This window comes from Ostrea edulis, chromosome 3 (assembly GCF_947568905.1).
Source record: "Ostrea edulis chromosome 3, xbOstEdul1.1, whole genome shotgun sequence".
Classification (NCBI taxonomy): Eukaryota; Metazoa; Mollusca; class Bivalvia; order Ostreida; family Ostreidae; genus Ostrea; species Ostrea edulis.
In genome coordinates, this window is record NC_079166.1 from 83,218,276 (window position 1) to 83,243,067 (window position 24,792).

At 38.6% G+C, this 24,792-nt stretch overlaps 3 protein-coding genes across 3 annotated transcripts; 1 reads left to right on the plus strand and 2 right to left on the minus strand.

The window, feature by feature from the left end:
- Positions 1–245: 245 nt before the first annotated feature.
- Positions 246–6,613, minus strand: LOC125676186 (interferon-induced transmembrane protein 3-like). Its single transcript, XM_048914082.2, has 4 exons — positions 6,490–6,613; positions 2,677–2,794; positions 2,058–2,192; positions 246–1,707 (listed from the first exon to the last, which is right to left on the minus strand). The coding sequence occupies exons 2-4, from the start codon at positions 2,761–2,763 to the stop codon at positions 1,552–1,554; spliced, it is 378 nt and encodes a 125-aa protein (XP_048770039.2). The 5' UTR covers positions 2,764–2,794; positions 6,490–6,613; the 3' UTR covers positions 246–1,551.
- Positions 6,614–19,517: 12,904 nt separating this feature from the next.
- On the plus strand, positions 19,518–20,306 carry LOC130053653 (actin nucleation-promoting factor WASL-like). Its single transcript, XM_056161032.1, has one exon. It carries the CDS (start codon positions 19,518–19,520, stop codon positions 20,304–20,306), a length of 789 nt encoding a protein of 262 aa, XP_056017007.1.
- A 1,721-nt stretch (positions 20,307–22,027) lies between these two features.
- Positions 22,028–23,929, minus strand: LOC130053654 (uncharacterized protein F54H12.2-like). The gene is made up of 3 exons (XM_056161033.1): positions 22,895–23,929; positions 22,544–22,765; positions 22,028–22,129 (listed from the first exon to the last, which is right to left on the minus strand). The coding sequence occupies exons 1-3, from the start codon at positions 23,927–23,929 to the stop codon at positions 22,028–22,030; spliced, it is 1,359 nt and encodes a 452-aa protein (XP_056017008.1).
- Between the last annotated feature and the right edge of the window lie 863 nt (positions 23,930–24,792).

The following is a 24,792-nucleotide window of genomic DNA, read 5'->3' on the forward strand; positions in this document are numbered from 1 at the left end:
TCTGCTATATTTACTTCCTATCTTAATAATGTTAAAATGTAAACAATCGGATAAAAACGGACACGGACTAAAACCTAATGACAAGTCATACTAAGACAAAAACGGAATAATCAAAATTCTCTATATAACAAATAAAATGAAACTGATAATAAACCAGAATAACTAGAAATGAAGGAAATAATTTAAAATGTTAATATAATTGCGGATTCGCAACAGGTCGTCCATGAAGAAAGTAAATCAACATATTACAGTTTCTTCTTCAAGGATGAAAGAAGAAGTTTAATGGCAAAATATTAGTATTTACAGAAGTACAGACGAAACAAAGACCATTCTACTTCCGGTATTCGAGTCTAGATCGTGAACTATCTGTGTAGGATTCATGAAATATCTGTGTAGGAATAAATTTATCAAATATCCTTGTAGACATCTTATCAATTGTCTGTGTAGATTGATTTATCAAATATGGAATAAATTTATTAAACCATCTAAATGTCGTCCATTGTGGTGTACTAAATTGTCAAGAAAGTCAGTTCCTTTCATATAGTAAGTAACTCAATTCATTAACATATATATATACCTCAAAGTGTCGGATCCACAACAAAGCACTAAAATGACCAACGACACGAACAACGAGATTGTCAAATTTTCGGGACGACCCCTCCCTTCTTCAGGACAAACGAAAACAATTACATAATGTTGTCAATATCAACAGAGCATAATAACAAAAACTACATATAAATACATCTAGCACTACAACTACACTAATCTACAAACGTATTTACAACGCAGACTACATGTTTTTGGTCTTTAGGCTTGCCAATCAATGTTAAAAGTGGAGCGAATTAGGACATGCCTTATTCGTCCAAAGAGCTGATCCAAAATGTCCGAAAAGAAAACCAATAAACTTAATTAATCTCAAGTGGAACGAGTTAACCCAATTGCGTTGACAAACAGTAAAGCCAACTCGTACCCAGAGAGATTCTATTTTAACCATGCATAATTTATAAAAGATAATAATAAGTAACAAATACAAAAAAATAAATAAATAATAAATAAATAAATAAAGGAAAATAAGCTATGTAAACGAAGTAAGAGATGAACAAAGTTTGAGAGAAAGATAATGTAAACAACAAGTTTGAAGAAGTTAACAAAATGGACCAACTCCAAACAAAATATATTCACAAAGGACATGATGTCGATCGTATCACATCAACTTTGATCTATATATATATATAGTATCTAAATAGAAATCTGAACATTGTGCAGTTCTTGTGGGAGTAGTTGTCCTAATGACACAGACATATAAAGTATGGCACGTCAGTAACTTAGCGATCAGGCGATCGATGGAGGTGCAGCTGAAACTGTTCATACACTTACATCGCAAATATTGGGTGAAATAGTTGTCAAAGATAAAAAAAAAATACATCGAAATCAATATCTAGATATCGTATAACACTCTGTACAAAGGCAATATATGTATCACAGTTTCAAACACATAACAAAGGACATGATGTCGATCGTATCACATCAACTTTCATCTCGCAAAATTATCTAGGTATATACGAGGACTGTGAGGATAACTCTGACGATGACGGTGATGACAATCCAACAGATACCAACGACGAGAGAAATAATGACAAATGTCTTTGCACTATTTGCATAGGCTGTGGCACCCGCAACATCCCCAAACCGTGCTGCATCATTGGCCTAAACAGAATACAACAATTATACCTCGTATATCTAAAACAACATCTGCATCCTTATATTTACATTTCCAATATTATTGCCATCGATATTGTTACACATCGAAATAGTAACAGATGAATGTGAATGATGTGCGTATGAATCTTGATAAATATAGTACAACTATTCTAACGGTTGGGAGTTCCGACAAAAATGAAAGTAAATTTGAATCTGAAAGTACATATTTTTTGGAAATACATGAAGCTATGGACATCAACGCTAACGTACTTCGTGAAGTGTGACGGCGTAAAAAGTCGAAGTTCAATCAGTGTCCTAAAATACATTTTACCGACAGGAAAGTTGACATTTTTTACCTTCTTTGAAAAAATGATAGCAGGGATTCCGGTGGGCCAGAAACAGAAGATACACACTAAGATGGAGTGGGCCATCCAGTTCCTGTGCTGAATTACTGGTACAACAGTGGGTACAACTGCACCTGGTTGTGCTACCTGCAGGTGCGTGAAGATGAGAAGAAAAGTTAGAAACACATAACAACAGAAAGGAAGCCAGTATTGACTGTAGATCGTCAGGTTTTCATAGAAATGGTTTGTCTGCGGGGGTTACACAACAACTTATTTTGAACGTTTCTGATGTGAACGAAAGATTGGTCAAATGCTGTCGGACGTGTTTCATGCCGATTGTTAGGCCGTTCTTAGGACACTTTTTTTGACTACGGATAACTCCGTTTACCTGATCAAGATATAGGGCTCACGGCGGGTGTGACCGGTCAACAGGGGAAGCTTACTCATCATGGTACCTGATCCCACCTCTGATATATCCAGGGGTATATGTTTGCCCAACTGTCTATTTTGTATTGCTTGTAGGAGTTATGAGATTGATTACTGTTCGTTATCTTCACCTTTCATAGAAGAATGTTGCGTAAAATTTAAAGACAGACAGAAAAACAGATAAAGCAAAAAGTACTATATTTACCACTACGCCCTGTGACATAGTGTTGTACGACTGTCCACTCTCAATATTGTTATACTGCATCCCATACTGGAGTTTATCGGACTGCATGATCGGGTCCCGTTAGATCTTTGTAAGAAATCTGTGTACAAAAAAAGCAAGTCCTATGACGGGAGTGATATCCACGTGTAGAGAACAATACTCTTTAATGAATTTTGAATTATGTTGGAGAAGATCGTTAGTGAAACATGAATGTATTATGAAGATATAGTAGTACACTGTAGCACGTCTGAACGTCATTCTGCACAAATTACCCCCCCCCCCCACCAGTTCGTTATGCCATTATATGATGTGGTATCCTCAATGTATGATGTGGTGTCCCCAATACATGATGCAGTGTCCTTAATGTGTGATGTAGTGTCCTTAATGTATGATGTGGTGTCCTTAATGTATGATGTAGTGTCCTTAATGTATGATGTGGTGTCCTTAATGTATGATGTAGTGTCCTTAATGTATGATGTGGTGTCCTTAATGTATGATGTGGTGTCCTTAATGTGTGATGTGGTGTCCTTAATGTGTGATGTGGTGTCCTTAATGTGTGATGTGGTGTCCTTAATGTATGATGTGGTGTCCTTAATGTGTGATGTGGTGTCCTTAATGTGTGATGTGGTGTCCTTAATGTGTGATGTGGTGTCCTTAATGTGTGATGTGGTGTCCTTAATGTTTGATGTGGTGTCCTTAATGTATGATGTGGTGTCCTTAATGTATGATGTGGTGTCCTCTGTATACTGTATGGCAATATCATTTTATGATGTAGTACGGTCATCATAATATGCATAAATGTCATCACGTGCTGTCATCACGTGTTGTGGTGATGTTATAACGTGAATGACAACGTTCATTACATGATGTGGTAATAACATTACATGATGTGATGCATATGGTGCATTTACATAATGTATATTGATATCATAACATGTTACATCATTACATGGTGTGAATTATATAAACACATGATGTACTAGTATTATTACATGGTGTGATATCATCATTACGTGGTGTGATGTAATTACATGTAGTAGTATCATTAAATGATGTGATGATAACATTACGTGGTGTAATAATACTATTACGTGATGTTGTAATGCCATAACGTGTGATAATATCATTATGTCATGTGATGATATCGATACGTGGCGTGCTAGTTCCATTACGTGGTGTGATAATACAATTACGTGGTGTGATAGCATCATTACATGGTGTGATAACATCATTACGTGGTGTGATAACATCATTACATGGTGTGATAATATCATTACATGGTGTGATAACATCATTACATGGTGTGATAACATCATTACATGGTGTGATAACATCATTACGTGGTGTGATAATACAATTACGTGGTGTGATAACATCATTACATGGTGTGATAGCATCATTACGTGGTGTGATAACATCATTACATGGTGTGATAACATCATTACATGGTGTGATAACATCATTACGTGGTGTGATAATATCATTACGTGGTGTGATAACATCATTACGTGGTGTGATAACATCATTACATGGTGTGATAGCATCATTACGTGGTGTGATAACATCATTACGTGGTGTGATAACATCATTACGTGGTGTGATAATACAATTACGTGGTGTGATAGCATCATTACATGGTGTGATAGCATCATTACGTGGTGTGATAACATCATTACATGGTGTGATAACATCATTACATGGTGTGATAACATCATTACGTGGTGTGATAATACCATTATGTGATGTGATAGCATTACTATGTGTGGTAATAACATTACGTGAAATGGTAAAATCATTATATGGTGTGATAACATCATTACGTGGTGTGATAACATCATTACGTGGTATGATAATTTCATTACGTGGTGTGATAATTTCATTACGTGGTGTGATAACATCATTACATGGTGTGATAGCATCATTATGTGGTGTGATAACATCATTACGTGGTGTGATAATACAATTACGTGGTGTGATAGCATCACTACGTGGTGTGATAACATCATTACATGGTGTGATAGCATCATTACGTGGTGTGATAACATCATTACGTGGTGTGATAACATCATTACATGGTGTGATAGCATCATTACGTGGTGTGATAACATCATTACGTGGTGTGATAACATCATTACGTGGTGTGATAACATCATTACGTGGTGTGATGATATCATTATGTGGTGTGACAACATCACTACGTGGTGTGATAATATTACATGATGTTATAGTATCATTATGTGGTGTGATAACATCATTACGTGGTGTGATAACATCATTACGTGGTGTGATAATTTCATTACGTGGTGTGATAATTTCATTACGTGGTGTGATAACATCATTACGTGGTGTGATAACATCATTACGTGGTGTGATAATAGCATTACGTGATGTGATAACAGCATTATGTGGTGTGGTAACATCATTACATTGTGTGATAACATTACTATATGGTGTGATAATATCTGTACGTGTTGTTGTGGTAATCATATCACTATAATCTTTATGTCAGGAGGCATCATATGATGTGTTACGTTTAGTCTCTGATGTGATATATATGTTATATGAGGTCATGGAATTATATGATTAGGTTACATAATTATCGTTACATGCAGTTGTCTCAAATTATTTCACTATCATCAGATATCTATTTTTGCTACTTTCTCTCTATCCTTTTTCATGATTTAAATAAAGAAACAAAGGGTAATTACTGTGTAATTTCTCATTTCAATACTATGTAAAACTTGTAGTCTTTAAGATTTTCAGAATTGCAGCTAATATTGCTCCAAATTGACAATATCCCTAGTATGATATTTCAAATTCTCAGATCTAGATGATGAGTTTTTCCTTATATTGGGTGCAACAAGATACTTATTTATTTCCCTTCTACTAGCTATAAACAATTTCATCTATATTGTTAGGAGATATAATTATTTGATGTAATGATTGATTTGTGTTTCTTATGTTGTGTTGAAACAAACAGACAAATCGACTTTATTCTTAACGCAAATCAAATATAGTATTTAACACATTGTAACTCAATAACAAGCACGATGAACCCTGTTTATGTTGTTTTTGATTTCATGAGTTTGTTTCACTGTATTTAAATCAAAAATAAAATTAGGGGCGAACCTCTTTAAATAGAATTCCCTCCGTAAATAGAATTCTGTATTTAAACCGAATTGTATCTCTTTTTTAAAAACAAATCTGTCTTTAAATTAATTCTGACAAGAAAATCCGTTTTATAGTGATATCAAATCAAATAGTATGCTTTCTTCTTCATACGATTACATTTTGTGTATCTAAACAGACTGATTTCTTGAACTGAACCTGTAGCCAACACATTGATAATTATATACAGAGTCGGGACAGAAATACTGAAACAGATTCTAGAAGATGCTTAAACATCTTGTATCACAAATAGATGCTCAGCACCTTCTTTTGATAGATATAACTATTAAAGTCGTCAATCGGGTACATATATGTAGAAGTACATACAGTGAAAATATATCACGCAAAGGTGAGAGAGAGAGTAAAATCGATATTGTTTAATATATACATAGCAACCGTTTTACAATTATACCAATGCATTACAAACATTTTAATATTGTTTCTGTATTATAATAGATATGTAAAAGTAATAATAAAGGACGAATGCACGTAGCGCTATAGAAGAAAATAAAAGACTTGATGACGAGTTCTATTGTCTATTATATTGCAAAACAAAGTATTTTTCTCTGGAACCGAGAGCAGAGCAACAATTCATGGCACATAAAAAATATTCAAGCCAGATATTACCTTTTTACTCGCAGTTATCCAATTGTTCTGTTGTGTTTGCAGTAATGCACAATGTTTCCCTAAATTTCACAGACGGGTTTTAAATACACACTATTTCGAAATCCCTGACGTCAGAATACATTCTTAATGCACAGGTACTCATCCGTTGCAATATGTTAAATGTTTTGCAATAAATTACACCGGTTTTTAATACGGCATTTGAAAATGAATATAATTCTTTAATTTCAGTTTTGAAGCTTTCTGAAATGACTAATGGCATTCTTTCGTCCTAGATGCGACAAAACACATGTTGCGAGAATTGTATTGTTTCATTGATTTTTCGTAAAATTGCGAAATTTCATCATGTACGTATAGGAATATTCATCGTGTTGTTTTTTGTTCATGTTTGTCAGATTAGTGATACTATTATGAAGATTTAAAAAATCATAGAAACATGCAACTCCATCTATAATTCTAAAAGACTGCATCAATCATCGTACTGAAAGCGGGCGGTTCTTCTCTGTTAATCGGCCCATTTCATTTTGTCAATTTGGAAAAAATATAATTCTGAGATAAACCTGAAAATCAGGCTTTTTATTCAAGTTTAAACATTCAACAGTACATATCATAAATTGCTGGACTCGAACTTAAGGTGTTACAATAAAATTCTTCCTTGAAAATATAGTATAAAACATATGTGTAATTTACGTGATCAAAAGAGTGGATGAAGTTCGTGATGAAAATGTATTTGAATTAACAACTTTTGATACCAATTATAGCTTCCTAAAATAAGTTAAGCTATTAAGACGTATAAAACAGCAACATTGGTAAATTTCTACAAAGCATATACATTTTAGGAATGTCTAAGTTATGTATATATCATTTTGTGGGATTAATCACGGTTTCACAGTTTATCATTCTCGCGAACAACGTTTCGTATGTCATTACAATAAAAAAAAGATGGATAAGAAATAGAAATTATAATAATTTGATCGTGTTTATGGAAGTTATTTCATCTTGATACTTAAACTGAATGAAAATTTGCATAAAATAATATGATAACGTAAATTACACATTTCAGTCAAAAATAACATAATCTAGCTTTATTATGAAATTTCATTAAGTTCACCGAAAATCTTCATTCATTCTTTACAATTATTTTTATCAATGGGCAAATCTGTAATAAAAAATTGTACATAGACAACGGGATACCACTAGAGTTTGCCTAAATTTTAAAGAACAACTATATTCTATTCCAAAAATCTTGAGAAAATACAATTAATCTAAATATTTTCAAAGCAAACAGAAAATATGATAGTTTTTAACACTTTAAAACATATATATTCGCAATATTTTTGGCAAACCGTCATTAAAACATAAGCTTTATGAGAAACCCCTTGTTTAACACTGATAACGTAAGTTACAAATCCGGAACGAGAAACATGAAAACGATGTCCTGGAACACTACATTCAGTCCTTCGAACGAGTATTTTGAATAATTTCAGTGCCTGCAGCATTCAATTTCAAACTACGTCCTATTCTACCAATTTTTTAAGGGCAGTTTATTTTACAGATGACATCATAGTAGGATATATCAAGTATGTTTGCGGGTTTTGGCCATTTATATGTACTGTGATACCAGTATGTAGAGCGTCCACCACTCACTCTGAGAAAAGATAATTCATATTCTCCATCTCCTTGGTCGATAGATTTTATTTGATCTACATGCCACTTTTGTTCGTAGGAAACAACTATCTAATCTCCCTTTTCATATCGCAGAGGATTTCTATTCTCGTCGTATTCAGATTCAGTGGAAACAATGGTAGGACTTGTAATTTTTGCATTTGCTGAATTAGATTGCAATTCCTCGTCTTCCGTGGAATGCAATCTTGACGTTACCTCTTGTCTCTGTTTAAGAATGCTTCCATTGGTACCAATATGGTCTACACCATTTAAACAAACCTCGAAGTAGCAAGAGGTAACGGAAGTGCGGATTCTCCCCTTTTCCAGTGCAGAGACATGATGGACTTTCATCGTTCCTTTCAGAGCTATTAGGTTCTTATTCAGTTCTGCTAACTTTTGCCTAGCTGAATCCGCTTGGAACGAAGAAACAAAAAAAAGTGTAAGTTGCAGATTTATGGTGGCCTCCAACATTAACGTAGAAGTCATTGGCATCTTGGACAATGAATTTTTCTTGTTTAATACCCATGTCCGCTGCCCGCTTTGCTGTTCCACCGACACCATCACATGGTCCCTTGCCGTGACCCGTTTCAAAATAATTCAACGGGGCTGGGACACCAAGCAAGTTAGTGTGGCCAGATATTATGTAAAAGGCTATTTTGTTGCGATACTGAGAGCTGTAATGTAGGTGAGATTTGGAACGATCTCCTTCACCTTCTTTACAATATCTTTCAAAATAGCATACACAAGTCATATGTTATGGCCCAAATCGTCAGATACAACAACGTAGTTCTTATGTTGTAGGATGTCATCCTTCTTCAAGACATATTAAAACAAAACACTGTATGTCAAAATCATTACAGAACATGGAAGTATTTTATGTAATTTACGTTATGATACCTGTAATTTACGTTATGTGAAATGTTAACACTCCAGTAAGAGAAATGAACAATTCAAACGTGAAATATTCTATAGCAAAGACATTCAATCTCTGGCCTTCACTTATGATGAGTCTATTTTTATTTCGTCTTTATATTACGTGAAAAATATGAGAGCAGGTGTTTATCATGTAATTTACGTTAGGGGGTTTGCGGCATTATAATTCATTAATTCATGCGTTCAGTACACTGTACTACCCCTATTCTTGATACAAAAGGCATACAGTTGAAGAACAGAACGCATATTGGGTGTTAAAATAGGATTAAGGCATAAAAATTGCGAAATAAAAACAAAGTTATGATGTTTTTTCCTTCACTTTTCAGAACATGTGCATTGCTTTTCCCATTTAAATTGTACATTCCCTTTAACTGATATACTTTAATTGGCTTATATGATTTATATGAACTTCTTTTTAATCAATACCAATCAATTTGACATATAATTACTTGCTGATCGCCTGAATGAAACACTGTAATGTTACTTGTCTAAATGGTAGTTTTCTGTTGACCTTGAATTATGTACCAAGAAAATCTTTGGTGAATACCGGAAATAATCAGCGCCGACAGTTATACGGAAGGAAACCTGACCCGGCCATGCAGTTCCGAATATCGTAAACTAAGTTACTAACGTATGTTTGGGCATTTCTTTCAATGGACATATCGTAAATTACAAAACGTAAATTACATTTTGATAATCTTTTAACTTGAAAGCAAGATAATCATTCGAAGAAAACCTATTTAGTGTTTTAATTTTTCGCATATGGTGTCGTCTATAAGAGGATCAATGTTTTCTGTATTTATCTCACTGCATGTATTAATTATACGCCTAACGTAAATTACATTCTTAAAAAATCTCTACTAAACAGTTCTAAAGGGACATGATTCTGTTTAACGCATTGCTGATACACTTACACTCGTTCTATCAAATACAAGTATATTAAGTTACGTCTACAAAAACGAGGTTTTTGTATAGACAAATGTATATATTTTCATAGTTGAGGGCAATTGATGCTTCCATAACGTAAATTACTGATTTTTGGCGACATGTTTGAAACTCTGTTTAATCGCATCAAATAGAATCATTGATGGAATTTGAATTAATTTCATATATTTCTATCTTTTACGTTTCATTTAATAGGAAAACATGCTAGATACATGGCATAATTAATATCGAAATCAACATTTGAAGTGAATATGCTTGTCAGGCGACATCCAGATAGTGCCAATTTCCGTTTCTTCAGACGTCATGTTTAGTATTATTTTCAAAGACAATCTTCCCTTTCTTGGTTTCAGAGAGAAGATGGACATATAATGTTATGAAATTTATGGCAAAACAGTAAGATTATGAGCCATTTGTAGAAAAAAATGATCGACGACCTTCTTATATAAATTCGGTACGATTAACAGAGAATGGTGAATGCGCTCTGACTTCACAGCGTAAATGTATGTCACGAGGTCAATATTAGAGTCGATTCGATAATCATAAATTGACAGCAGTTTCATGAATAAAACGTCAATACGAGGATATGCAATACACTTACATGCATCAAAACCAAGAATTTTTTTTTTCAAAAAAAAGAGTTAGAGTTGCACCTGACGTAGTCTTTACTTCTCTATCATCTCATATTGTCGTTACATTCTTCTAACACTGTCACACATCCCGATAAAGCTCCAGCGACAGAATCTCAAGTCAACACAACTCGCCAACTGCACCCCCCCCCTCCAACAATAAGACGGCAGCAGTGTGTTTATTATTTAGTTGCTCAATTCGTGGTAGAGTAGCTGCAAGATGTACTCTGAGAAGCGGCTACAGCAGTACGATACTTCTACAGAGTAATAGAGGGATATAAGTGCGACAGTTGTACGATAACGATACGTCAACTCGGATCTCCACGGGACTGGCGTGCGTGAACTACATGGTGAAGATACCGTCTCATCGTTTACCTTTGTTGATACATGGTTGTGGTTTGAAGATAATATTTGCATTCTGTTGCTTTTACTTTCTAAACATGTTGTAGAGTTTCGAGTTGGTATAGCAATGGCGCTTCGAAAGTTCTTGACTCAGTACTAAACCACGATAGGGACTGGCCACGTGTCGATTGCTTAAACATTGAAAACGACAGAAGTTCTTGCGTGCGTCCTGTAATTTTCCTATGACCGTCATACCCCCTATATCAAAATCCACACCATCTTTCATTGTTTCATTGTTTAACTGACGTCTTCAACACATTGACGAGATTGATTTAAACGCATTCATGATTGCTTAGTGGATAGATACAAGCAGATCAAGGGGATTCGTTGTCATTGGACGGCTCGTGTACTGAAAAAAGGACATACTGCATGTATTGATTGATTTACTGTACTAAAGTTTTTCTCAATAATTAACTTGGTCCATTTAATGTCCAAGTCTATATCAATGTTATAAAGGATGACAAATGAACCGCTACATTATTAGTAGATAGCAGAAATGTTGGTAGACGTTAAAAATATGTACTTCGGTATTATTCAATACTAAATAAAAGGAGAAAATACTAATATATGTGTGAAATTCAAATGTTCGTTACCGTCGCCGAAAACATTGTCTTGTATTTAATATGGTCATTATAATGATCATATTTGCATATATAAAACCCGTCACGGAGTCGAATATAGTACTGTGTATTTCATGCTACTTGCTAAACCGGTCTATACACACTTTTTATGGTGATTTCGAGTAAGGAGTATTCCATTTACCTGATCAAGATATTGGGTGTGGCTAATCAACAGGGGATGCTCCTCCTCCTAAAAACCTGATCCCACCTATGGGGGAAATCAAGAGTTCGTGTTTGCCTTGTTCTCTATTATGTAATCTTTATAGGATTAAATTGATGTCTTCTCGTTATCTTCATCTTTTTTCAATCTGAACATTTTTACTTGTATTATATGCATGCACTATCGTTTCACTACCGCTGGAAACTAACAGACGCATCGATATTTTAAGTGATTGGATATCCACAGTGTACTCTCCCATACAGTGTATCATCACTACAAATGTTGAATGTGAATCGCTAAAATTCATACATATGTAAATGAAACAATGTAAGATCTCATATGATATATTGATGAAAAGATTTCTGGATATTGTTCGCAGGCAGAAACATGCTTGGATGACATATTGTTTAATCAAAGCAAAACCAAAACCAAGTTCGGAATGTTTGAATAAATGAGGTTATTAAGTGAACGAATCTTCCTCTTGTAATTATTTCTAAAGGTTTTTTTAAGCAACGATTTGAGACATGTACAATGCAAACAAAGGACGCTTGTATAGTCGCTTTTAGAGTGTATTTAATAACGAGTTTCATATTTAGTATTGAAGAATTTCTTCCATTATTTTTCAATCAATATCGTTGAAAATTGCACGGAAGTCGTCTTGTGTTTTTAAGTGTATGCATGTAGGTTAACTTTTCTTTTTGAAAAAGGGCTATTCTCATAGTAGGAAATAAACGATGTGTAGATTTTCATCATTATTTCAAATAGGAGGCCCTTAGGACACATTGCCCACCTGAGCCACCTTGGCGCTGCGTTGTTCAAGATCAACACCAACGTATAATAAGGTCTTGTCATTAAGAATCTATACAAAATATGAAAGTTCTACCTTAAGTACTTCTACAGCAGATATTGAATAGCTAAGATTTTTCGTAAAGTAGGGCAAACTCCAAGGTCAAAAGATGAAACATTCTGTGTCAGAATGTCTTGCCAAAAAGGAAATATATACAAAATATGAAAACCCTACCGAAAATAATTCCAGGTATACTCAATAGGTTATGTTTTCTTAAAAGTTGGTCAAACTCAGAGTTCGAGGTTACCAGGTCACAAGGTCACAAGGTCAAAGGGCATGCTATGAAATGAAAGGTAACATTTATATGCAAGATATGAAAGATCTACCTTAGTTAAATTTTTCAGGAGATATTGAATAGGTAATTTTTGAATTAGAAGTCAAAGTCAAGGTCACCAAATCACAAATCATTGGATATAAAATATGAAACCCTAGCTTAGATAATTTAAGATACGTTTTAAAAGATGTTTTCCATACATATCAGCATATAGAAAACGTTGATTCCCAGTATGGCCCAACCCTACCCATTTTAACAAACTTGAATATGCACTATGTCAGAAAGTTTTCATAAAAATTCCATTCCATTTGTCCCAGTGGTTCTTGAGAAGAACGTTTTGAATGATATTACATTGTACCTTTTTATTCGCATATAAATATTTGATTTCCTAATATGACCCATCCTTCTTCCGAAGGGGGTGTAACAAAATTGCACTTGCACTACATTATATGTCATAAACTTTTCATATAAACTTCAACTCTTCTGACCCAGTGGTTCCCTTTGAGGAAAACATGGCCTTTCATTTGAACAAATGTGAATCCCCTCCACCTAGGAATGCTTTGTGCAAAGTTTGGCTGAAATTAGTCTGCTGGTTCTGGTGAAGAAAAAAATGTCAATGCATTTTCACTATTTCCCTATTATTTCCCTTTGAAAACTGACATTGTCTTTCTTTTGATAAACTTGAATTCCATTTAACGAAGGGTGGTTTTACCAAGTTCAGTTGAAACTGGCCCAGTGGTTCTGGAAAAGAAGTTGAAAATGTGAAACCCGACAGACAAACGGATAAACGGACAAAGGGTGATCAAAAAACTTCACTTAAGCTTTCATCTCAGGTGAGCTAAAACTCACTCCTTCTGAACTCATCTGCGCAAGCCAATGGTTTTCAGTACAATGCGCTCGATCCTCACAAAATCTCAACACCAGACTGTTCCTGAGTGTGGTCAAATTTAATTCCTCAGAACCAGTGAAACTATAGCTTTCGTTTACGAAAAGCTGGATGTTTATCAGGGGTTTATGTGATCGATCCCTAACGTAAACACCATGGTGTAATATCTTCACAGGTCTTTTTTTTTTTTTTTTTTTTTTTTTTTTTTAATATTTTTGAATAACTGTGATAATGATTTTCGGACAAAAGTCATTCAAGGTCATTTTGTAAGAGTCAAGGTCCCTTCGAACATATACATAACAGATGAAAAAAAAAACAACAACAAAAAACAACCTTCATTTCAACAATATTTCAACAATCATTGGTCATATATCACACAAATGTTTATTGTGTAAATGAATTTGAACAAAGGTGTTATGTAAGGAAAAATAAATCCTTATTTCAAATTTTTTTGAAGAATTATTGATCATATATCACAGAAATAAGTAATAGGCAAATTGCTTTCAGACAAAGGTCACTCAAGGTCATTTTGTAAAGGCCAATGTCACCCAGAACATTCTTTACATAAGAAAAAAAAAATCATTTCGACAAATTGTCAACAGTTATTGACCATTGTGCGAGTCATCTGTCGAGTGAAGTACTTCATGGGTCACAATTATGTAAATGCAGTTCGGAGAGCATTTATCAGTTTTATCAATGTCATTGTAGGTAAATAGAGTGAGGGCACGTTACAATGCAATGATTTTACAGTACCAAATTAGACCAAAGTTTAAATGCATTCTATCGACTTTTTGTGGCTTAAATCTACGATGCTCCATTTGGGAAATAACGTAAACTATCTTCTTTCTTATTTCAAGCCGGTGGAATTTTTTTATTACACTTGAATGAAATCCATATTTTGGAAAGAGGGTAGTCGCGAAATTACTTTGTTTCCTTGTGCTGAGATATTTACAAGCATCTAAACATACATGTAAAACACACTGAAAAAAGTTAAACATTCACATGTATTTGAAACTTATTTTTGAATCAATGGAAATTCGGGATACATTGATTAGATACTTATGTATTACTAAAGGACGTTTCAATTCTCTTTTAATCAGCGAGAAAGAATATGCCGTAACGATCTGTTACTTATAATTAGGTTTCGTGCTTTGTAAATAGCAGTGTGTACGTTCATGTACATAGAGGACTCGCTGAGATTATTGTAAATACATATATCTCTATCTGTTTGAGACTTTTGAAATACTACATGTACGTGAGTAGTATAAACCCTCCCGATGGGTGGGTCAACTGAGTGCACTTTTTATGCAAATGAGGTCAAGCAAGGGTGTCTGTTGATTGGTCAAGCGGTGTTGGGGTGAACGGAGTGCACTAGGACGGGGTCAACCCCAGCAGGGGTTGTAGAGCGGGTGAATAGACAGGTCTATGGCTGGTGGTCTATGATGCGGTACTTTCGCTTGGAGTTCCTGGAATGAGTTCCTGCTATTTTTCTGAAAATCGGTATAAAATCCAGTGAAATCCTGTGTATTCCTGTGAAATCCTGTGTATTAAATCTAAAAGAATAACACAAGGTTTTAAGTTGACATGTTTATTAAAGAACAATGGTGCAAGCATAGAACAATGCAAAACAGTTCAATAAGCATAAAAACAGTTCAATAAGCATAACAGTTCAAGCACAGTCCATTACTTTCTGCTGAGTTTCTTCTTCTTTTTTGGCCGTTCTTCAGTAGGTGCGGTTGGATTCCACATCTCTAACGGTGTGTATTCTCTCTTCACAGGGGATTTTGAGCCAGGTACGGGTCCAATCATCGCATCTATTTCCAGTTGTTCTTCTGGACACTCACTAATCCAGTGTCCTATTTTTCCGCATTTGTAGCAAGGATCCTTTTGTTTGGTTTTCTTGCTGGTCTGTTGAGAATCTGCTGACCTCGATTTCTTACTGGTCTGCGGATAATCTGTTTTCTGTGGGCAATTCGGCGACCAATGTCCTGTTTCTCCACACGTGTAGCACGGGTTAGCAGTGTAATCTGGAGTGTATTCCTTCCTAGGTTTTTTAGAAGTCAGCTCTTCCAACTTCTTCAGTAGGATTGTGGTATGATTTCCAATCTCATTACTCAGCACATTAATGCGGTTAACGATCCCGTCTATTGTCGTGGTAATGATCGCAAAGTCTTCTTTGTTCATGGTCGGAGGTTCATTCTGAGCGTTGTAGAGGCCCAGTTCCAATCCCGTAGCGTCCTGTGAATCGGGAAAATAGAAGCCTAATCCCGGGTCTGTCGGATTCTGGCTAGGGAGGTAATCCGAGGTCTGGGCCATCTTCTCTTGTCGAGCAACGTGGTCTGAAGGCGTGAGATTGAAGCTCGTGGTCTGGTTCGAGGTCTGGGCCATCTTCTTCTCTTCTCTTCTTCTTTGAGCAACGTAGTCTGGAGACGTGAGCAAGAAGTTCGAGGTCTTCCCCAGTTCAATCTTCTGATCGTCAGTCTTAGCTTTCTTCAGTTCAATGTAGTCTTTCTGTGGTCCCATCTGCTTCTGTACCAGCTGATCTATTTTCTTCTGAGCTTTGTCCACAAATTCTAGTTGTTTCTGAGCCATGTCTTCTGGAAGGTGATTGAAGATCGAATGAGGACTGACACTGGGGCTCCGCTTTTATAGCCAGCAAAATGTCTAGACTATTCTGTCTCGTGGGGTCACGTGGGGAGCACGTGGTTGCATCATCTTTTTCTGGAAAAACCGGTTTCAGCTAGAACATCGCGCGACCAGCGCGTGCTAGTGCCCTAATTGAACTTGAAAAGCCGGTTTCTCGCGACCAGCGCGTGCTAGTGCACATTGACTTTTAGTGGAATGGAACTTATATTGGTGTTTAAAGTAGCCCTAAAAAGGGCTATGCATGAAGTTTTTATTTTTAAAAATGCCCGGCTTCATACGCAGGTTCTTCTATATACACGTGTAAGTCATGATCTTCGGATATAATGTGTTGTACTAATTGTCGAGCTCTTCTCCCGGGGAAACGTATCTCTTCGACGGTTTCCCACATCCAGTGTGCATCCCAAAACAATACCCATACACTTCTTCGGTAACGTGGTTTCTCCAGTCGAATAAATCCCGATACTTTTTGAGTGCCGTTCAATAACGTGTAAAACTGGTAAATCATGTACTGTATGAGGGGAGAATTTTTCAGGTACATGTCACTTAATCGCAGGCAAATATCCTCCACTGTTTCATGTGACCGCAATACATAGTCAAAACACCAATTTTTAGATCGCCCCCAGCGTAATCGATGGCGACATCTCTGTACTAAATTGTCCCAGATCTCCATCTCGTCTACATAATCTTCTACTATGGTTAAATTCTCCACTGGTTGTATTCCCTGGCGGCGGCGTCTCGCTCTTAAAATTCTCCGTGTATCCATGACTGAAGGTCAGACAAGAATGACTGTAGAAAAACCACCTGACGTACAGGTGTTTGATCACGTGGTGCAGGTGTTTGATCACGTGATGCATAACCTTTTACCTATAAATACAGGTGTTTTCTGAACGTTCGTTATTTACTATGGGCGGCAGTGCTACTACGAGAATAAATGGCTATAGTTATGTACTACAATGTATGAACGTGGCCTTACATGACCCTGTCATTCAAAATGCTCGTCAATTTGTACAACAGATGTCACCGGAGGTCAGAAATGTACATAGTTTTCAACGGATTGCTGATTCATTAGCGGAGAATACCAATACGGGCCGTTTACTCATGATTTATTTGTATGCTGAGGAATTGAAACAGAATCTTCCAGACCAGATGAGTGACATTGATCGGATCTTACGCGATTGTCTACAAAAAGGATTCGTGGAACTGATTCGTATGAAAGGAATGGCTGCCCTGTTATAAAACAAGAACGTTTTAGAATTTTTTCATTTTGATCATCATGGCTGAATTGACCAACAACGTTCTTACCGCTGTATTACAGCATTTCGAGGACTACAAAGAATCGGTGAACAACGCTCGTAGCGCTGCATTACAGTGTATCAAGGACTGGAAAGAAAAACAGCCGTTGAGATATAAATTCGCCATGAAGTTGTTGATCTTTTGGGAATTTCCTATGACCTTATATGAATATTCCAGCGTTTGCAAGCATATAGCCGACAACCTGAACAGAGAGTCTGGATTGATCATGATTTATACCATGGACCAAGAATTTAGACGACGGGAACCTGAGAAGACTGGGGCGATTGTAGCGATTACCGATCACTGGCTGGAAAAGGTGTATAAAAAAACCTAACCGTTTTTCTTTTCCTTTATTCGTGGAGGATGGCCAGCAGTGACCACATCGCAGAAAAAGCGCATAACCATGCATTAGAATGGGTAGAGAAAATGCAAGACGATACGGTGTTTCAATTCGTTAAACATTTTCTGATAGCGAGAGTGTTTCCAATGACTCTGGACGAATATACAGATCTACGGAACCAGGTGTACATCAAGCTCTATAACGATGCGGGATTGATGTTAATTCATGTCCTGGGGGAGGAATTCAAGAAACGCATGCCTGAAAAAACCGCCGAGATTGAAAGTATCACCAAGGACTGGCTTCGAGAAGTATACATAAAGTGTGAAGAACTTAATTCATTTCATTTATTCCCGGAGGATGGCCAGCAGTGACCACATCACAGAGAAAGCGATAGTTTATGTATTGGATTATCTCACAGACATTCATTCAGGGCAGATTGAATTTGTGTTACACTATATGCGAGAAGAATTATTTCCCATCAGCTTAAAGGACTATCCATGTCTCTGTCAGTATTTGATCGAGAACCGGGTCAACCCGCAAGCCTTAGTATTGATTCATTTAATGGGCCAGGAATTGAAACGAATGCGACCCACAGACAGAGCAGAAATCGAGAAAATCAGACTACGATGTCTTCGAGAGATGTACGTCAAGTTAAACGTGTGACTTTTAATCTGGACCATAATGAAGTGTATCTGTTACCCGAAGAAGACCGGACAAGTATCTGGATGACTGTAGCCGCTGATCGCTATCGATTTCAACGCAGGATTCGAGAAATGGAAAAAATGTTGGACCCTATTTTAAAAAGACATGTGCATTGGTGTTGTGTGTGGGAGTTATGTATTTGAAATATGTGACATGAATAAAATTGTTTACACGAAAGCTGTGTTTGGTTGAGTCTCTCAGAGAAGGGTTTATTTGTTGAGGAATCCAGAAAATCCTAAAGGTAGAGTGAAAATCGAATCAAATAAGGTGTTTTCTATCGAATAGACCTTATGAGATGTTGTTAGGGATGTACATGCTCGAGAAATACATTTTTAAAGAGGGGGTGAAGAAACATTGAACCTCGACTCGACCTCTTTAACCTCTGTTTCTTTGAAAACTATGCGACGTAGCAAAATAAAAATAAGTTTAACGCATTCGCCGTCTCAGAATCTATCAGATTAAATCTACCTTGCACAGATATCGAATGTCTAGAAAAAGACAATGAGAAAAAACTCTCTACTCGAAAGCACAAATCCGCCATTTTGACGGCCGCCATCTTGCCTTCGTCTCCGAAGCGAGGGATGTTTTCGAGGAGGTCCGCGCTTTCCCGATATATACCGGCGCACTCGCCAGTTTGCTTCACTGGTGATCCAGCACAGCTTTTTAAGTTATAGAAGAAAGAAGAAAGAAGAATGGCTACAAGAAGAGACCCGCTCTTCAATTTCCAGACCTTGCTTGGCTTCCGGTACCGGCTGGTAGTGGTGGCTGAGGAACGGGTAGGGGAGAATTGGGTCGTGCGTTCTGAGAACGACCTGAGCACCTTCTCCCCTTTCGACCAGAGTGGGGTCCGTGAGATCATCTGCCGGGTGCGGTCCGAGTATGAAGGGAGGGCACCCCGCCGCCGCACCGCCCGGATCTCCACGGCCACGAGACCGCGCCGACGGGCCCCACAGCCACCCTCACCACCACCACCTTACTCCCCGGCGATGGCTACAACACCACCACCAGCGATCCCATCGGCACCGGAGGAATACAGCCCGGTGCCGATGAGCGACTCATCAGCGTCACCGGTGGAGTATTCACCGCGGTCACCGTCCCCCGCACCACCTCCCAGTCCAGCCCAGAGTCCGTCGCTGCTGGTGGCAGCCACGTCATCACCACCGAGACCGGCAGCCCCTGCAAGACCCCCACCACCTACCATCCGGTTTGCAGGGAGGACTCCACCACCGAGGCCAACCCACGCACCGGTGGCAACTCATCCCCCGAGGAACCACCCTATGACTGTCCCTGGCTGGGCAGATAGGGTGGTTCCCATCTGGTTTAAGTGCCCTGTCTGCTGGCAAGACAGGGTACACTCTGGAATCACCTGTAGGGGATGTGGGCAGCGCCCAGCTTGCTGCTCGTGCGTGGAGCGGATAGAGGAGCGGCGACACACCCGGGGACGGTGCCCGTTATGCCGGTTTACCGGAAGCAGGGAATGAAAAGTCGGTCCTTAGGACCAAACGGCCCTTTTCAGGGCCACCAACTTTTTTGAAAAGACACTTTTTATGGCAAAAATCAAGAAACACACAAGTTTGTTTTAAAAAAGTTTTTATTAACACAAGTAAGAGTTAGAATAAAGCTATAATAAAGTTACATTTTCTTGACAATGTACACATGTTTATGATACTGATAAGCAAAGTCACAAATCCATTGTCTATAATGAGTCCAATTGCCTCCGGCTAATCCACATCCAATACGATAAGGAAACGCTAAAGTCTGGTAAGACAAAGTGCCTAATTCCTGTAAACATTGTTGAAACCAAAGTTCACGTTGTTCGGGGGTATCGGCATACAAGGGTAAGCGTTGAGTGCCTCTCCCGTAATCCCATTGCGCTAAGAAACAGATCACATCAGGATGAGTAGAATGAGGCATAATACACACAGTACCCGGTATTCCTCGATCCCCTGCTATAGCTAAATTTCTCCCTCCTAAAGGTTGTCGGGTCGCATACAGATTAGCCCAAGGAAATCGGTCGGCAATACGTTGACTTAATCCATGAGGTTTCACCGTTAAACAGTTACATTGTTGTACAATACCATCCACCCAAGGTAGAGATAATACATCTCCTCGTAGATCCATCACCGACATGCTGGTTGACAGGTCTCACAGGTACACGTTGACCGGGGTTCTTGACTGTAAGGACAATGTTGAAACAGGTGGGGCTTAAACTTTCTCTGAGTCCAGCGCTCTCTAAACTCCTGACAGATCTCACAGGTACAGTCCTTATGCGCTATTTCTTCTTCAGGGGTGATGGTACAATGCTGCGGACACTTACACGCTAGCCAGGGTTCTCTAGTGTGACCACAACATTTATAGACAAAGGGACAATAATTCAGCTCTGCCATATACTCTATCCACTTATGTTTGGCCAGGATGTTTTCTTTTTTATAATGAAAACAGCCACAAGTGCTCCAAGGTCCTCGGCAATACCCACACACTAGTACATCTTTCTCATCTTGCACGTACCGTTCAAACGACATGATTGAGAAAAAATGGTAACAAGTGACCTATGTATATAGTGTTTTTTGATGAGTCATCAACATGACGTCAGCCATCTGAGGTAAGGGGATGTTTTCGAGGACGTCCACGCTCTCGCCTTTTTAAACCGAGCGCAACGTCAAAATCGGGCATTCCGATTTTTTAAAGGAACCAGAACCATGAGCCGCAGAGTAGGACCAGACCCTACGGTGAATGATTATTGCATCAAATGGGAGGAGGATTGGGAGCAAGAGATTGCCCAGCCGGCCTCACGGGAGGCTCTTCCCCCACCACCCATGAGCCAGGATCTGCCCCCGCCTGAGGAAAACTGGGACGCAGAGTTAGAAGTGGTACAGCGGCCTCCGGGGAGAATGTTTTTTAAACACGGGTGGTTGCCTGTGTTTGTGTTTGACCACGAGCAACCCCCGGAGGAGCAGAAAAAGAAAAGAAGAAAGAAGAAGAAGAAGAACAGACAGTGAGAGGGGACAGAGAAGAGAAGAAGGAGAAGAGAGAAGAGAGAAGAAGAAGAGAAAAGAACAGAGAGAAAGAAAACAGCCCTTTTCAGGGCTACCCATTCTTTTTGAAAAGACATGGTTGATTACAATGACAAGAATTTTTTTTTTTCCAACGTTTTATTAAACTCCAACTATAAACAATAACAATAACATAGTTTACAATACATTCAGTCTTTGACATTGACAAGTTTGTCCTTGATGGGTTCTCGGTTTACGGAAGGTCTCTTTAAACCAATCCGCCACAAAACGATCGCGTTGTAAGGCCGTGCCTTTCCAGGGAAGTAACCATTCTTGTACGGTGCTTCTATGTCGATGGCGTTGATGTAAAAAATACACACAGTATTGTCCACAGACATCCGTATTCAAATCTTGATAACAATGGGTATTATGAATCCAAGTCTCTCCGTGGCGTTGAATAAAGTCTTGGATGTCTTTATGGCTGGGAGGTAATCCGTAAGAATCAAAATATTCGACGGTAGGGCTACTCAAATACAAACAGACCCAATGCGCTCCAGGGCGATCGTGAGGGTCTGTATTCACCACGATGGCTTTGTGATGAGGTAACAGCTCAGGTATGACATCTCGAGGATACACACCGGCAAACGCCGGTCCTAAATCTCGTTGTAAAACATCTCTCAATTGCTGAGTATCCATCTCTCTCTCTCTTAGTAATCGATGCTGACTTCTCGTTGTTTGTTGATTTCTAGCAGATTGTCGAACACGGCATACACCACACAGTTTAAGGTCCTGGCCACGTTGGCGGCAAATTGCACTTCCACTCTCAAGTTCCCCGTCTGTATGAGATGAAATTTATCCGTCTGGGCTTCTTGATCTTTCGTGAAATCCACACACCAGAGGGTGTAACCGTTTTTATACTCTTCCAGGGTAATGTCCGGAGCCCAGTCCTGGCCTAATTTTCCCAAGCCTTTGTACAGACTCAAATACGATCTCAGGTACTGATCGTCGGTGAAATTAGGTTCCAAAGGGCGGGTTTCCATCATTTCTCCATTGATACTGATTTCTAATTTCTTGACTCTCTCATTTTGGAAATGAAAGGGGTTTCGGGTATTATCCCCATTAAAAGCCGCATTGTCCACAAAGCCCAACACGATCAGTTTAGGCATCTGTCCTTGAAACAGATGATCGGTGATTTTAGACTGGGTGCCACTAGGAATGGTGAAGGTTTTCACTTCCACTCGTCTCAATGGATATTTCGCCGTTTGAGTACTCAGTTGCTGATTGATGAGATTAATGATACTCGGCACAGGTTTGACTTTCCTCACCCACAAGATCATACTTTGAATGACCACTTTCCCACTACTCCCGGCAGCGGTCATCATGTAGAACTGGGGTCGAGCGCGATTGAATCGGAGACGGACATCCACGCCATTAGGGAGACATTTCTCTTGCTCAAACAAATCCAGATGTAATCGATCCATCAACACGATCTCCTTACTGTCTGTAATCTTCTCGTGACGTTTTCTCAACCCTACATTCTTGGAATCATCCGGATACTCGGGAGTCGGGATGACGGCCGCGATGTTGACTTTGTTATTCACTACTGCAAATTCGATAGGAGTTTGAGCCAGAGCTTCTAATTTGACCTCATCCATATGTCCTGCCGTATCTTTTTCCCACAAGCTACAGGCTCTCATCTGGGTTTCCAGAGTCTTGGGTGCATAAGACAGCAATTTCTCCAGATACGCTTTGTAGGGATAAGTATCCGTTCCCGGGGTAATGACTTTTCCATTGAGACTGACATCGATTTCACTGAACAAGGAATGGAGAATGTTATTCACGGGGGTCGAGGACGAATTGCCTCCTGCGAGATTCGTTCCATTGGCTTTCGTGAATTTACAGACCATCTGGAGATACGTTTGGGATAAATCCAGATATTCATCTCCTTGTCCTTTGATTTCAAATTCAATCGGAGCCGTATCCGAGTTGAGGGTACTGGAAATGGGGTAATATTCCATCCATTTCGAATCTTCTAAAGTGACGTTGGTCGGGGGCACTTTAAACAGTTCTAAACTGCTGGTGCCACAAGCGCAAGATTCTCGGTGCATCATATTGGAACGATGTGTTACTCAGCGTGAACTGGCATCAAATGTGTTCTGGGCTCCTTCTCACTCCCTTTTTATAGGGTTCTCAGTCGAAAATATCCAGAGAGCGTTTTGGCTTACCCCTTTTCACGAGCTTCCTACCTCCCTTCCTAGATCGCTTCCTAGGTTGCTTCCTAGGTCTCTTATGAGGCCCTCCCCGAGCTAAGATACGTTGTTTTCTTTTAACAAAGCCTTTTCCTTCCTGTATTCCCACCTGTTTTCCCACCTGTTTTCTTTTGAGGGTCGTGGTTCCAGGCTTCCTGAGTATTCCTGTGCGTGCTTTTCTTCCTCGTTTGGATGGGGTTTTTCGAGATCTTCGCCTACGGGCATACCCGGCTGTCTCTTTCAGGGCTTGGGCACCGTGTGTCTTGAGAGCGTCTTTGAGGGATCGTTTATTATCTAACACATCCATCCCTGTTTTAGCAGCAGCCTTTAAGGCACTTTTAGCCCCCGATTTGAGTAAATCGGTGAAAAATCCTTTTCCCTTCTGCTTTTCAGATTCTGGATCATATTCTTCTGTTGGATGGCTTCTACGTCGTCTCCTCTGATAAGGGCGATAAGGGCGGTCGTAATCATAATATCTCTCTTGATAGACAGGACGCTGTTGTTGTTGCTGTTGTGCGGGGGCTCCACCTAATAATCCACTGATCAGGGGACCCGCCACTTTGCTGGCTATTCCCAGCAGGGCTCCAAGCCCGTGACCCTGCTGCCGTATTAAACCTTTATGGTAGTGCATCTTGATGTAAATGAACTTCGTTAGGGGTTACACCCGCTTTTTATACTTTTTACGCCGTCTCTTTCTCTTCTTTCCTTGACCCGCTTGACCCACA